The 16,873-nt window shown below is 35.5% G+C and overlaps 1 protein-coding gene and 1 long non-coding RNA gene across 2 annotated transcripts; one reads left to right on the top strand and one right to left on the bottom strand.

Moving 5' to 3' along the window:
- The first annotated feature begins 4,478 nt into the window (after window positions 1-4,478).
- LOC147501720 (uncharacterized) lies at window positions 4,479-10,983 on the top strand. The gene is made up of 2 exons (XR_015221438.1): window positions 4,479-4,722; window positions 10,516-10,983. It is a non-coding gene; the product is annotated as an uncharacterized LOC147501720 (long non-coding RNA).
- A 27-nt stretch (window positions 10,984-11,010) lies between these two features.
- On the bottom strand, window positions 11,011-15,845 carry LOC147501719 (AP2-like ethylene-responsive transcription factor AIL7). The gene is made up of 9 exons (XM_086606733.1): window positions 15,238-15,845; window positions 14,458-15,034; window positions 14,300-14,382; window positions 13,428-13,436; window positions 13,246-13,334; window positions 12,477-12,550; window positions 12,322-12,372; window positions 12,134-12,210; window positions 11,011-11,906 (listed from the first exon to the last, which is right to left on the bottom strand). The coding sequence occupies exons 1-9, from the start codon at window positions 15,386-15,388 to the stop codon at window positions 11,392-11,394; spliced, it is 1,626 nt and encodes a 541-aa protein (XP_086462859.1). The 5' UTR covers window positions 15,389-15,845; the 3' UTR covers window positions 11,011-11,391.
- Between the last annotated feature and the right edge of the window lie 1,028 nt (window positions 15,846-16,873).

Genomic DNA, 16,873 nt, shown 5'->3' with positions numbered 1-16,873 from the left:
TTTAAAAATAGTCCACGATTCCAAATGTCTTGCTTCATAATTGGACTAAAGTTTCTGTTCCCAATATCTTGACATTTTTTGAAGATAGACCTCTCCTACAAGAATAAAATAGGGCAGATCGAGTATATTGTAGCCTAAGCTTGGATGTATGTAATAGTGTATGTTTTGTTGGTCCTCCATTAGAAAAGGCTTTATATGGTTATTGTAAAGGATGATGCAGCAGGAACAACTCAAGTAAGATCTTGATGATTAGTATACAGGTGGCACCGTGGTGGTCTGCCAAACCCTAGTTTATATCTAAGAAATTTTTTAGTAAATAACATATTTCTTTTATGCTAGTTTACCTTTTCTTGTACTATTACTTTGATTGCTAAAGCGGAGTGATGGATATAAGCGATAATATCGTCTAATATATAATCATCATCAGTGTTTAGAAGGTGGGTTTCCTTGTGAAGTAAGTAGTAACTTACAAGCTTCACAATACTCCTTTCCTCCTTTGATAGGTATGAAGAGTACATATTTAAGTTTATCACACATGTAGTTGTGATCTTCATCCTTGAAGTCATTAGCTTACCTTCTTCCCTTTAACTTGTTTCATTCTGTAAAGCGCTTAGCCGCTTATATTGATTAAAGGAGGAGAAGCTTAGCGGTAGAGAGAAGTTACAAGAATGTGCGGGAAAAAACCAACTGGAACATCGTAGCCTCAAATGGGACTGCTTCAAACTCGGTTGATTTCACCAATTACAAACCAATACCTTTTAAGACATTATGATTTAACCCCTTCAGTTCATGGCATTATGCCAGCACTGGTAGAATGTTTTAGCTTGACTTCCGTCAACTCAAGATAGTGAAGAAAATTCTAGAATTAGAATGAGATTGTTGACAGACTCGCCATTCCTCCTGACCTGCAAGATGCCCTGTAGGGAGGACTTCTCTAGGCAACAAAACTCAACCCAATAGTTGATGATAGGAGGTAACATTTTTGTAGCATTAATCGTAAAGTTTCTTGGTCTGTTAGCTACTTGAGATGATGGACGGAACCTGGAGATATTTTCATGCTATTGAGAGTACCTATTGAGCCAAATTACAAAGAGGTTGTCAGGAGTATTTTGGGTTTCCTCTTTCCCTATATCTGTAAGGAGAAGGAAACATTCTTCCCGTTTGGGATCTATTTAGACCTACTATAGACAAAACCTCGAGCTCTCGTCATGTATTTGCGAGTACCCACTGAGGCAAATTCCAGTTGAGTGTTGACCAGGATTTCCTCCCCCATATTTATCCATAGGTGGGGAAGACGGAAATTCCGTCGACAGTTGCTATCAGGATAGACTTGTTATTCTCTTTAAAGTGGGGTAGGACCTTTGCATAAGTTGTGTAAGTGCTCGGTTTTTTTATGTACTTTGAGCAATGGGCTGGAAAGTCTGAGATGTTCATTTTTTTGGAAGCACCCATTGAACCAAAATCCAGATAACTCACGACTTCGGGTTCAGAAGTTCCTCCCACTATAATTGTAGAGTTTTTGGAAGATGTGACAGGTGGGGCTATGGACCAAAATATCGCCGATATATCCGATATATCACTGATATATTATTAGTATTTTGGTATACCAATATATTGATATTTTCGATATATATCTACCGAATATAGAATTCTTTTTTTTCGATATATATCGGAATTTTTGATATAAAACTTTATATTGTCGAGATAATTGATATTTATGATATATATCATTTGATTTTTTTACTATTTTTTAATATAAATTTGATATTTTCAATATATTTCCGATATTTTAAATAGTTTGGACTGGTCAAAAAAAAATGGATATATCATATATATTCCATATATATTGGTTTTTGGGTACACCAATATATTAACCGATATCGATATTTTAGTCCTTGGATGGGACACTCTACAAGACTAAGACGAGGTTGTCAATAAATCGGTTTGGGTTGGATTTTAGAAAATACAAATCCAAACCGATAAGAAAATTTGGAACCCGAAACCAAACCGATAATATTATATTTCATTCAAAACCGAATTGAACCGAAAACCATAAAATCAATTAAATCTTAAATTAAATTGATTAATTTCAGCCACACAATTGATAAACATTCTTATCGGTTCGGATTCAAATCGGTTTCGGTAAAAGACAAATCCGAAATCAAACCAGTATCTTATCCGAAATCAAACCAATATCTTATTGGTTTGGTTTCAAATCAGTAGCAAACTAAATTACCAAAACCCAAACTATTTTTTATCCATTTGGTTCGGGTCGGTTATGGAAACCTATTAACAGTCCCAGTCAGGACAGCTCTAACGTGGTAGAACCGCCCGTTTTTTTTTTCTTTTTCTTTTTCTTTTTCTTTTCCGATAATCTAACGTGTTAGAGCCGTTTTTCTCCTTGAATGTAGGACCTTTGCATTAATCTACTGTACCTGAGTTAGGACAGATGAAACTTCGAAGTATGTTCATTTTTGTCTGAGTACTGTATAATAATGGTGCGTCTGTAAGAGGTTTATCTTCTGGTCGAGTGACACATGAGTGTAGGGATGAGATTTCAGTTAGAGTTGTAGCCAATCACGTTCTGCACAATGATGGTATCATCCAAGTAAATTCATTTCTATAGTAGTATTGGTGTCCTTCACCCTTCCTTCAATCCTTCCAGCACATCCCCCTATTGCATTTAGGGTTGTCAATGGGCTGGGCCAGGCCTGAAACCAGATTGAATCCGAGCCAATAAGATATGGACTTAGATCTTAAATATTATCCGATAGTATTATTGGGCCAGTTCTGGACATACTCTAGTCCGATCCGATAACAGCCCCGTCCGAAAACTAAAATAATTTTGTTAGTTTTTCAATTAAATACTAGTACATTTTCAACTATTAGCATATATAAAAAGTTTGAGGCTTGGTGGATTAGTGATGTAGTGCCACACATAAAACATGGGTTTGACTCTTGTTATACTCAATTTTATTTTCTTTTTGAGAAATCACAAAAATGTTAACTATTTCCGTGTAATCTTATCGGCTAGGGCCGAATTTGATCATGCCCAACAGGACCTATGTTGGGCTTGGACCTTCTAAATGTTAATATAATTTGGGCTGGGACCTAGACATAGGTGAGTCATGTTCAAGTCCGGTCCGTTGAAGCCCTAATTGTATTGTGGGTTATACGACTTAGGGCATCTCCAATAGAGAGTGTATATATACACTTTCACATAAGTGCCATTAGGATTTTATGATCCCTCTTACACATTAATAGTTTTCACATCCAAAATGGTATCCAATGCAACAAAGTTTAAGAGTTTGTAAAATTAAAAAATTAAAAAAAAAACGACGATCAAAGTACGTCGCAAGTGGTTTAACTAAAAAAAGAAATAAAACTCACGTCACTTTGAGTAACGTCCATAGTTTATTAAAACTGGCCCAACCAATAAATGACGGTCTTTACCCGTCGCAAACGTTACCATTCTAAAAAAATTAAAACAAACGTGAGTCGTTTAAGTGACGTCCGAATTTCTTTTTAATTGGGACGTTACTTCAAGTGACTCCCGAGATGTTTATTAACTAATAGCCGGATGGAGAATTCCTCACCCTCTCTATTAACTATTAGTTTATCACCTGGGATTTACACCCACTATTGGAAACATGTTTTTGACATTTAGAGTGTAAATTTTACACTTTAAACAATTTACACCTTCCATTAGAAATGTCCTCATATTATGTTTTATGTGTACTTATAATAGAATCTTAAATTTTCATCATCCAATAAGTTTGACTTCCTACCAAATTGATAGAACAAGCTAGAGATTCTGCTTAATAATAATAGAATAAAGGAGATGATTAAGGCGGAATTTTTCTCCTCCCCACGGCAAGTATTGACCTTCCTAAAATAAATCCCGGTGTGGTTTTCAGTCCAACTTCAGAGGAATATTGAGATACTTGTGCCCCAAGTATATTATTCACGGTCCCGTCATTCCTTCTGATAGACCTCAAGCGCGTCACTGTGGATGGATCTTATAGTCCCAAAATATTTTGTATGGAATTACCTAAAATTTGAGATAAACGTAAAACTTACATATTTCTCTTCCAATTCTCAGACTTATATACACAAATGTATTAACTAATTAACAGAAATGAAAATTGAAAAAAAATACAATATATCCCACAAAATTGAAATTAAAGAAATGGAGAAAAGAAATTCTGCTATTATCTTTAAGTTTAAGCTTGAAGCCTTGACGGATTCATCTGATTGATGATAATACTTCTTGTAGAGAACGGATCCAATTATACGCAAAGACATTAGTCCCCACTACAAAAGTACAAAATAGAAAGACATTTCCCCAACAATTTAAGAAGATGGCCCATGAAGAAACTTTTCATACAAGGCCTATTTATGAAAGCGTGTAGAATAGTCAAGTCGAATTACTTATAAACAGACTCTTTACCCCGGATCTTTAGTCAGTCTCACACTCTCATCTTCTCCTATATTTTGCATTTTTTTCTTTACTAGAGTGAAGTAACAAGAAGTGAATTGGTTTTTCATTTCACGTGACCCAGAAAAAAAGAATTGAAAGGTTTTGAGTAAGGAAAAAAATAGACAACTCAAAAAGCATGAGGAAAACTTTGTTTCTTTGTACACTTGTGGGTCTCCTAACAACTGTGGTATGCTTTTGTTTCATTGAGCTCCAACAGAACCATGAGAAAAATAACGCTCAAGGTAATGTCTAATTGTATTTTAAGTTAAATACCATTTAGCAAAATCTATTTAACCTTGTATCTGTTAGAATAGTTGTATGAACACAAAGAATAAAAGTAGAATAGAAGGAGCGATAGAATAAAAAAACAAGGGACAGAAGATGGCGGGAATAACCAAAGGCGGATTAGTCATCCTTAAGGAAAGATTTCGCCCTTCCAATGGTGCGAGAAAGGCAACGATGGCGTCTTCCTCCAGATTCAATGGTTAACAGCAAACTGACTTTGCACTTAACTACCCTACCCTCTGAAACAGTGAATATAACTCTCTCTACGGGAGAAGGGGAAGAAGAAGAAAAGGATTTGGTTTGAGTTTTACGTTTCTCGAGTTGAGTTTTCGATCAAGTCTTTTTTTCTCTATGGACTCACAGTCCTATTTATAGAGGTTAGGAGAAAGAGAGACCAACTCCTAATAGAACAACCGAAACTTCTTTGCTTTCGAAAAAGGCAAAACAAGTTTAAGCTTTTGGTAAAACCACTACCCACAACAAGCAGTGAAAGCCCAAGCCCGGGGCCCGAACCCTACCCGATGTGGTGGATAACCAATGTGGGACTATCTACTATGCACTAAAGTGGAGAGAACACATATGGTTCATCTCCTCCACTTTGCACACACTCACAAGTATTTCAAAATACACTTAGAGATTCCAACAATCCCCACTATTTCAAAATACTAATAGTCCCCCACTATTTTGGAATAAGATATTACAAAAGAAATGGGTTAACGAAATGCCGAGAGAGAATCGAAAAAAACAATGCATAAGATAATCTGGTGCTTTTCGGGCTTGAACGGTCCATAGGGTAACATGTCTTATAATATTGAAAGTGGTGGATTAAAAATCTTTGAACCAACATTCCCTTGTAGTAAAATAGAGGACATGCACCCACATTGCTCTTTCATTATATGCCCGTTATTGCGTTGCGGTTTTTTTTTGGCCCTTCATACGCCTGTGTTATGTGAATGCTCTAGAGTACTTGCACGAATACTCATAAGAACCGACCAGTTCTACATTCACGTAGGTGGATATCCATCAAGTGTACATAGCGGTTAAAATACACTATCTCATAAAAATAATGGACTATGGATTCCATTAAGAGTAAAATAACTCATCCTTTTCTCATTGCTATTCAAGTTATACAAAGTATACAATAATGCTATCTAGTCATAGGGTGGGGCGCCTCAAAGAAAGACATAGCATACCGGGCGGCGAGGTGACTTGTTTTTCCCTTTGAACCTACTTCATGGGATCTCCAATCACATAGGTGGGGTTGCCGTCGATTGTTAATCTATCTAGGCAAAAGTCCCATCCCCTCGACTTATAACCACTTGCCTCCAAAGAAGTGGTGGTTAGAAATGTGGCCAAACTAAGTCCAACCTAACATAATCTCTAGCGGTTGCTGATTAAGTTATATCTCAACTTACATGTATTCTTTTCCCATTGCACATAAGATAACATGTCTTAGCTATTGCAATGAGGCGGTTAAAAAAGCATATACACATCGAGGTTGTTTAGAGCCAATGGGAAGATTTGCCAAGAGGTTGCTAACCCACTCGGCATCATCACATGCCTTTTCTAAGGCGATTAAACTTGGATGATATCCAAGACACTCAATTTCCACCAAAGGTAAACACATAAACATTCTTGGATCCAAATTTATAACATATTACCGCTTCTAACAATGATGGAAATCTACTAAATATCGATCCATAATCAATGGCTCTGCTATAGTACTTGGATAATCTGACAATATACATCAAAGTTCCTTATAAGGACACAATGGGTTATCAGCTCAGTATACCATTAATGTAGGCAATGTCATGTCTCACATACATTATCCATCAAGTACAATTGGCTACCATTGATATTGACATATTTAGTATGAGAAAACACAAGGAGATTATTTTTCATAAGATGGATATTTGCCACAAAAGGTGTTAACACATGCTTACTATCATAATACCCATACTTTTCAATGAAAAATATTTCTACTAAGTGTTATAACAACATAATGAGACCAACATGAGTTTTAATTCCTATATTCACCAGTAATTCAATTCTGTAGTGCCCGAAATTCCCCTATACCATCCGCCGGTCCGGTTTAAGGTGCTGTTGTGGCCTTCAACCATATTCAAACGTCAACATCTTGACAACCTGAATATAGCGATTCTGAAAATGAGTTTAACAACATAATAAACTATCATTTTCAATGACGGTTTATGATGTGTTTTCAAATAGAAATTTCTCTGTCTCATACACATTCTCAATGCTAGCACTCATGATATTAAATCATCTAAACAAAGAGAGATTAACACATATGTCTTGCTTTGCTCTAAAGAAAGTACATTTTTTTATCAACAACGGTACTTTGACATCCATATGACACTAATATGTTGTTGAATTGCTCATGCCATTTATAGGCTTGAATCAACTCATACAAAGATTTAACTAAATTGTATACCTTCCATTCATCACGGGTACTACTTGGTATTGTAGTTCCATGACAACTACTCAACTAGAGTCTTTAGAATTCGTAGAAGAAATTCTAGTTATATGAGCAAGGTTTCAAAATAGTATAAATCTTGTCTCCTCGATTGAAACCCCTTGGCTATTATTATTAGCATTGTATGTTGCAATACAACTATCACGTTTTAGTTTTCTTTTGAAGATCCAATTCAACCTATAGATCCCCCAAATCAAGAGTCCGGTTTAGAGAGTGTATCCTTCAAAAAGGACACTTCTCATAGATTTACAACTTCCTTATAGGTTAATGAATCTTCCTCGAAAACATATAAACATCATCACCGTGAATGGTGGAAATACTCATTGATAGTCTTCCAAATTTCTTGTGCAAAATAATGGGATTATCTTATGCAGTTCATTATGAACATTCAACCACTCTATGCGATTTCTCGAAAAGCACAACCTCAAATAAAATTAGCATATAAGACATTCAATAATAGTGTGGTATCTACAAAATTGTTATCACTCATGACAACCCAAAAACAAACATCACTATTATGAGTTTCACCAATGAATATCTACTAGATAATTCTAGGTCTCAAAAAGACTTCTTTTAGATTCATTCACAATAGCCTTGGCAAGACACCCCCCACATTTTGAAGCATTTTTGGATAGGCCCAAGACCTTTCCATACTTTGTAGTTCAGTGTATTTCCAATTATCTTGTGAGATGAACTATGGTAAAAAGATGTTATGCATATGGGTCACCACCCCCACAGTTCAATAGTTACTCAACCTAATCAAACTTACATGCAAAACACATTATAATTTTCTACAAACACTAAAAGAAACAACAACAATAAAATGCACTATTATGACAAGAATATATTTTACTCAAGTCTATGATTACTTCTCATATAAACATAGTCATATTATGTTCATGTTATCTATATGAAAGGAAATCCACAAAAGATTCTAATGAATCTTAAAGAATAGAAGAATCAGATGAAAAGGGTTTTACCCGAGATAATATCATTATCATCCTTCTTTTCATCATTCAACATTCCAACTATCATAGGGAGACAATCCACGCACTTGTACATCATCTTAGCTATTTATCCATAGTCATAGGAGGATAATGCCTAATAAGACAATCCACAAATACATCATCTCTTTGTCTAAAATAGTCATTTGGAGGATATTGTCTAAGAAGACAATTCATAACCTTACATCTCCTTGACTAAATTAGGTTTAGGAGGATATAATTGTTTCCCATATTGTTTCCTCTCAGTAAACGATACTCATTACTTAATAATATATGACATGGTTAAACTTCATGTCAATGTTAAATAATGCATTCATGCCAAACATGGTAAATATCATATCATAGGTTCGTGAAAAGTAAACTTTAACTGTACCCTCACAACAAAAATCACGATATTTAAGCAAATCTAGCCACCTAATATGCAAAACAACCTGAGGACTTCACCCCTCTTTTTACATGAGCTCAAGTAAGATAGGATACCCTATTAACAAGACCTCAAGTACTACCACAACATCTAATGGCTCAACCCATTAATGTCTTCAACTAGAAAAATTTACCAATAAACTATTATCAAGTTTAAAGTAAATCCATCCACGATGATTAATATCCAAAACTAGCATGCTACACAACTTTAACATATGCTATATTAGATATAAGCTACAAGTTACTTCATCTAACATGTATTTTCAACAACAATAATTATTATACCCATCGCCTAACAACACGCTCAATTTAATAAAGGTAAGCAATTATGCATTGAATACATTATAATTACTATCCAAGATTTGAGTGTGGTTGATATTAACTATCTTAAGGTCTCTCTTAGACCATCTACATACATCTACATATGTACAAAGAAAATAATATCAAACTACTTCTAGTCAAACCAATTAATATTTTAGTGATAAACACGTATAATTTGTTGACTAGGTTATTAAAGAAGTTTAAGCTTAGAATTTCCCTCCTAAGAAAAACTAGCATGCAACTCAAGGCAAGAATATCACCATATAATCAAACCAAAAGAATTGCAATGAGTGAAAGAATCATACCTAACCGATTGAAAAATCGGATTACCATATTTTCCTCCTTCTAGAAAAACAGTTCAAAAGAACTGTAATTCTGAACCAGCTCAGGACGAATTGGGTATCAAGCCTTATACCACTGGAAAGCTCTTTGAATCAGCTATCCAACGCAAGAAGCGGATTGCAAAACCGAAGCTCTGAGCTGAAAGTTATAGCAGTTTCCGTAACGAGTGACGCAGCTGTCAAAAAAAAGACGAACTTTGACGTTTTTCTTGATAGAAATCTCATATTTGACTCCCACAAACGTAGGAGAAAAGTCTACAACCATATAGGGTTTGATAAACCACAAAAGATCAATAAATATTCAATCTTTAATTGGTTTCCCTATCAAAAACGAAAATTATTAGAAAATTTCTAAATTCATAACCCAATAACACAAACAATAACTCAAAGTAAAAGACTTATCTTTTGATTGTCGATTAAAGCACTCTCCTTTGTTCTACTACAAAAAATCTTTCCTTAAGATTGTTAGAATAGTTGTATGAACACGCAAACTAAAGTAGAATAGAAGGAACATTAGCAATAAAGAAACAAGGACAATTTAACCATAACCAAGGTGGATTAGTCGTCGCCCTTAAGGAAAGATTTCCCCTTCCAATGGTGCGAAGGCAAAATGGCGTCTTCCTCCACAGATTCAATGGTTAACAACTTTTGACTTTGCACTAGAACGGTACCCTCTAGAAACGAGAATATAACTCTCTCAAGGGCCGACAGAAGAAGAAAGAAGAAGAAAAAGACTGGTTTGAGTTTTACGTTTCAGTTGAGTTCTCGATCAAGTCTTTTTCTCTATGGACTCACCTATTTATAGAGGTTAGGAGAAAGAGAGACCAACTCCTAATAGAACACCAAACTTGCCGCTCAAGAAAAAGGCAAAACAAGTTTAAAGCTATTGGTAAAACCACTACCCACAACAAGAAGCCCAAGCCCGGGCCCCAACCCTACCCGATGTGGTGGATAACCAATGTGGGACTATCTACTATGCACTAAAGTGGAGAGAACACATATGGTTCATCTCCTCCACTTTGCACACACTCACAAGTATTTCGAAATACACTTAGAGATTCCAACAGTATCATCTCATGGATATATAATTTTGTGTGTGCGCGCAACGGGATCATTTGGATGACGTAATTGGAATGTTTGCTAATCACTGGAAATTTGTATATGCAGCTTATCAACGGGCCTTCTTCAACGCAGTACCAGAGAACATCGTCAAAATAACAATAGGGGTTCTCCAGTTCACTATATCAAGAACTGCACTCTTCCGGTACTTTTTAATTCCTTTGGAAGCGTAGTAATACTGGTGACAGATTCAACCAAAAAACAAATACTGGTGACAGATTAGCCAGATTTTCATGGAAAAGAGAAACAGAACTTTAGAAAACAAATTGACTGCAACAGCAAACATTTCAAGATACAGTCAGATTGACATAACCTGCAACACAGTTTACTCTCCAAGCAATATTTCATGCAATTGCGTACTAACGTAAGTTCTTTAAGGAACATAACACGACATCATCCACAAGGCTTATATAGACATACAGTATGTGTCAAATACAACTGTAAAATTACGTTTCCGGTATGTTGATCTTCTAGTTTCTAATTGATTGTCTTCAATACAAGTGTAACATTACATTACGGGATGTTCATCTTCTAGTTCTATTCTTGCATAAAAGTATATATTGAAGAACAAAGCACCAAGCATTTCAAATATAAACAATAAACAAAATGTTGGTCCCCTACCTAAATTCATTGATTGACCATTCATATACAGCATAGGAACGAACGGAATCACAGCTAGTAGGTTTGAAATGGAAAACAAAATTCTCCCAAAATTCTTCCCAATTCTCCTAAGCAGACTGGTCAGCCTTACACTTTAAAGGTAAGGCTAACCAATCTTAGCAAACTGAACTAAACCACTAGTATTGGTCAGCCTTACACCTAAGGTAACTCCTAATAAGGTCATTCGAGAGGACAAGAAACGCTCAAAGTCATTATAAACATCAAGAAGCAAAAGACTAATTTGGGACGTTCTCGCCGATCTTGTCAGTTGGAAGACGAACCAATGTTCCAAGGCGGGTAGTTGATGTTTGGTTGGTTGTTGCTGAATTGGTTGTCCATGTTGATAGGGGTGCTAAGGCCATACAAGAAGTTCCGGCTACAATATTCTGGCTGCGGCAATAGAGGTATAGCAGTGGATGAGGTGGAGTCCGAAGAACCAACTGCATTGGAATGGTAGTGGTGGAGAAGGTTCTGGTGATACAGAGCTGCAGAAGCAGTATCATAGGAGACACCACAAGAGACATTAGGTAGGGCAACAATACTGGCGCTGCTATTGCTGCTCTGAGATCGCTGAAAATCATGGTTCGTTATCGGTATAGCAGCTTCAGCTTCAGCTTCAAGAGAGAGCTTAAGGCGTTTGGCTGCTGCACCAATAGGAAGCGCACTGTTGGCAATGGCATCAACATCGTATCGGTTCATCTCAAAATTTGTTACTGCATTCAGGCCCCTGAACTTTATTGCTGCTATATCGTAAGCCTCAGCTGCTTCCTCTTCAGTCCCTGCAAATAGGCATGTGTCTTATTAACAAACTGAGTCTAGCAGCAATATCTCATTAAAAAGGGGAAAGTGATGACCTCAACGTTTCAAATGAAAATATAACTGCAGCAAAAGTAAGCTCCAAACACATTTACGGACAACTTGATACAAAATCAAACAATCCTGATAAACATTGCAGGATGCACTGGGTGGTACCACAAAGCAGAGGATATGTAATAACGTATTTTACCAAATGTGCCAAGGTAGAGATCTTTGTTCCCCGCAACCCTTCCAATCCTAGCTTGCCACCTCCCTTGTTGGTGGTGCCTGCAAGAGCATAAAACCACTTCATTAGACGTACAAATTACAATACCTGGACGCTCCAGTATAACCTTACGGCACACCATGTAACAAAAAGTATATATTTAAGTTGCTCACCTGGTCACTCCTCTGTAGATAGAAGCTCCTCTTGAGAAACCACTGCTTTTCCTGAAGGTTAGGAGTAACAATATTCAAAATAATGTTCAATTACATTCTCACAATCGTGGTGTTTTTTTCAAAAAAAAAAAAAAAAAAAAAAAAAGGTTTTGTACCTTCTCAGTGATGCTATAAACTCTTGCTTTGTCATATTCTTCATTTCTTCCAACTCGTTGGTATAATTTGACACCTAAATAAAAAAACATCCAAACTTAGTACCAAAACTCATGCTCTTGTTCTAGCAAATTTAGTAACATAGCAAGAAGGGAACCAGGCCATAATCAATTATGCCTAAACAGCACCCAAGGTAGGCCATTAGGATATCAAAGAAGCCATAGGCCATTACCGTTTGACAATAACATAGCAGGAAGGGAACCAGCCCAGTAGGATATCAAAGAAGCTATAGGCCATTCCTCTTTGCCAACACAACAGTAATACACAGTAAAGCACCTATGGTCGCCCCTTTAGTCCTAGAAGCTATACGAATAACGATAAGGCGACATATAAACAATTAAAAGGATACTGCCTCTACCCTTTAGTATACAGTCCGGGTCCAATGACATGGCAGCTGTCCTACATTATAACAGAGTAGAGTGGCTGAGGGGTATATGTTCCAACTTCCAACCTTGGTTATAAAGTATCCATCAGCAGAAAACGAAACTAAGAAATAAAGTAAAACCTCAAGGTTCAACTCAATAAAAGAAAGCACGAAGAAACTACCAGCACTAATAATACTAGAAGTGTAAAACAATCCAATAACAAATTTCTTTTCTATTCTTCTATTATCCAAGACACAGTTACACCACTACATCAGTTTTCCTTTATCAAATTCAAAGACAGCAAAGATTAAATAATGTGGCTTATACAGTTATAAGTGTATTTTACCGGGAAATTGGTAGTGGCAGTGGGACCCCAGTACTTCAAAGCAGCTAGATCATAAGCCCTTGCTGCTTTATCTTCCTTGTCATATCCACCTTAAACATACAACAGAAATAAGTACAACCATATTCAATTTACATAACATCAAGTACTTAAAAATTGAACAAAGAACAGAATAAACAACTTACCCAAATACACTGCAGAGCAAAAGCAAAGATCCCACCATTATCCAACATGTTCATGCAATAGAAGAGAAGTAACTAGTTAAAAGCATGCCTCCATTTCAAGCCAAAACAACAGTCAAAGAAGCAACACCAATAACTTAAAAAGTCACTTTAATTTCAGATTCTAAACAGCAAGAATGAGCAATGTGCTTATCAGCACGTGAATTATATCATTTCACTTACTCTTTCTACTTAAAAAAGACTGAAAAAAAGTACCACCCCTAAATATGAGGGGGGGTTTAATAATACCATAGGATTCCAAAAAGAGAGAATATATGTTTCCCTCACTCATCCCCCACACCCCTTTTTTTCTCACTTTGTGTTCAAATTCTGTTCAAATTCCCTACCAGATTTTCAGGAAAAAAAAAGGTAACATAGAATTTGATTTCCAATCTCCTCACTTCCTTTTCTGTGTTGTTTTAAAGTTGTAGATTTTCAGAGACTTATGTCTTGTCAACAAATTTTGTCAGAACATTTTACTTTCTTTGGTCAAAGTTTACTTTAAATGTGAAAATAAGAAAATTACTAAACTAGTATAATTGTCCTAGTGATTAGACTACACACATTAATTCAAAATGGTCAAGATTAGCTTGTGGCCTTGTACTAAAAATTGGCGGCACATCAATTCACTGGATATACTGATGATACAGTACAACTAAATTCGTACACCTGATACCCATTCAATCAATCATCATCATATCTCACTAAGATCTTATTTAAGATCCTCATTTGCTGTCACTCTTAGATCCTTTACACGGATCTCCATGCAGACTAATTTTACTTATTTTCCCAGAAATGCAATAAACCCTAGAAGAATCAAGAATGCAATTAATTACCTTGACGTCCTTTCCGACTTTGCCCTTCTCTTCTACAACTATTATCCCAAAGATGCGCTTCGTATCGGCCGGTCCATCTATGTCTGCATGACCCGATATTTGTCAAATATCGGATTTACAAAAAGCCAAAATACCGATACAAATGAAAATTTACTTACCTTGTAACACCTCGATAAACAGAAGTTCTCTGACCAAAAGTATCGGAAATAATTTTTTTGGGAGTTTCGGGTTCAACAACAACCGAAACGATACCATTATTTCCGGAGTTTTGAGTAACAACACCCAAAGACAAAGTTTGAGGACCATTATCAAAGACCATTAACTCGTTATTTCTTGATTCAAACGAGTTATTATTATTATTATTACTCTGAAAGTTCCCACATGAAGAAAACCGGTTAATATTCCTTTCTGCAGCAGCTGAAACTGATGAATCGTCAACTTCAGAACTTGAGTTATTAGAAATAGCTTGAAACCCAGTTGTGATTCCTTTCAAATCTTGTTCTATAAACCGACTTGGAGAGCCTTGTTCATAAACGTTACTTAAAGAAGATTCTTCTTGGGTTTCACTCAAAGATGATGAATGCCCACCTAAGAAATCTTCAAGCTTTGGAACTGTTGTTGGTTGGAAATGTGAAGCAAGGTATGAAAAATCTCCAATGTTGGGTTCTTGGGGTTCGCCTACTTCTTCAGTTTTTTCAGTATTTGGATTGATTTGATAATGGGATTGTTTGATATCTGCAAATCAATGAAGAAGAATGAAACAAAATAACAATTTTTTCTGTAAATAAAAACAAAATAAGCTAACTAACAGTAGTATTCAAGTGGTTTTTTTCAAGTTGACTGAGTTACATGCAGACAAGATAACTGAGTTCACTAAACCGGATTTTAAGGGTATAGATTCACTAGCAGGCTATGGACAAATACGTATAATAACTTACCGTTATTTCCATAGAAGCTGTTGAAAAGATATTGCTGCTGATAAGAATAATCTGATGAAGTAGAACTTTCAAATGGATTTTGTTGATAATTATATGGTCTTATAGTTTCTAGTGGTGCTTGTGAAAATGAAATCCAGTTTCCATGTGCCATGTTATAATCTCTTCTTCTGCTTTCTTCAAATCTAAAGAAAAAAATCAAAGTTGAGGTGCCCTTCAAGTTTTTAACCCATTAGTAGATTCAGCTAGAAGAAAAAACTGAGAAAATGAATTTGAAGTTTGAACAATAGCTAGCTGGAAAGTTTTTAACAGAAAACACGGATGAAGAGAACATGCAGAGATTTCAACCTTGAGATTAAAGCAGAGAGAGAGAGAGAGAGAGAGAGAAGAAGAAGAGTGTTGTGGGTGTTGTTTTTGTTGAGAGAAGAGGAATGGAAGAAAGAAACAGGTGTAGGGTTTTAAGGGGAGGGTTTAGCGGTTTCAAGTGCCACGAAAGAAAAGAGATTTCAACTTGTCGGAAGGAGAGAGAAATAAAATGGCCTTCTTTTTTGTTTATTATTTATCTTTTTATTTACTCTGCAGCGGAGAAAATTTGTCTGCAACAAAACAATGGAGCGGGAGATCAGGCGGCTGGCTAAAAGAGTGGGGGGGATTTGAGGAGTGAAAGGTGAGGTGAGTGCGTTTACATATAGTCATGGGATCCCTATAGTCATATAGTTTTTCAGTACAAGTGTACAACTAGTACAGTATTTTTTTCTGTTTTCCTTGAAAATACAAACATATCATTTGTTAATCATGAAATGACAAATGTAAAGGCATGGTTTTCTTTTGGAATTTACAAATAAAATATGACCATTGGATTTTATTTACCGAGATTATAAACAGTAATACAAAATCGCGAGTAAAAAGAAAGAAATCAAATTTATTGATAATTTTAATTTTAATTTTTTTTTTTTTATAATTATTATATTTTGTTGAAAAATATCTTTTGGAGAAACATTTTGTCTCACTCATAAATAGGCAGAGCTGTTTAGAACAACTTATGATAGACTCACGTGTATTTGTTCTGATACCACTAAAAAATTTATTATCCAAATTTGTTTTCCGATTGTTTCAACAATATTTTTAAAATCTAAATTTCAAAAGCTAAAATAAGTTGGAAGATTAGTTAAATTTTGAAAACAAATCTAAATACATATTTAAATTAAGAGTTTTAAATATTGAGGCTGTATTGAAAATGTTAAATCGACGAAAATGTTTAATTAATAAGCAATCATAATATTGTATCTCTATTTATTATTATTATTATTTGATTAACAAATATGTTTTAAATGAGATTAATAACTCTTTGACGCTGGCGGGGTTCGAACCCCAGACCTCTGGTATCATCACCCAAAAGTTTATTAACTTTGCTAGTTGGCACCTGCATACATGACCGAAATGTATCATCACCCAAAGTTATCTCCATATTATTGTCTTGTTGACTTTGCTAATATAATCTAAATGGGCACCTAACATTTGTGTTGTGCGAAATTCAAAAGGAGAATGATCCTTACAGACGATTGCTTAATAGAACTGCTTCAAAAAACTTGATTTTCTCTTCCAAGATTAGAAATGTAAGATATGTGAGTAATTGTAA

Source organism: Coptis chinensis, chromosome 4, assembly GCF_015680905.1.
Source record: "Coptis chinensis isolate HL-2020 chromosome 4, ASM1568090v1, whole genome shotgun sequence".
Classification (NCBI taxonomy): domain Eukaryota; kingdom Viridiplantae; phylum Streptophyta; class Magnoliopsida; order Ranunculales; family Ranunculaceae; genus Coptis; species Coptis chinensis.
This window is presented reverse-complemented; position numbering and strand designations above follow the sequence as displayed.

What these genes read in the sequence shown, in the direction of transcription:
- LOC147501719 (XM_086606733.1), bottom strand. Translation starts at nt 15,388, where the DNA reads ATGGCACATGGAAACTGGATTTCATTTTCACAAGCACCACTAGAAACT. An exon ending in GTTTATCGAGGTGTTACAAG is followed by an intron (nt 14,383 to 14,457) that starts GTAAGTAAATTT and finishes CGGGTCATGCAG; the next exon opens with ACATAGATGGACCGGCCGAT. An exon ending in CTGCCACTACCAATTTCCCG is followed by an intron (nt 12,551 to 13,245) that starts GTAAAATACACT and finishes TTTTTTATTTAG; the next exon opens with GTGTCAAATTATACCAACGA.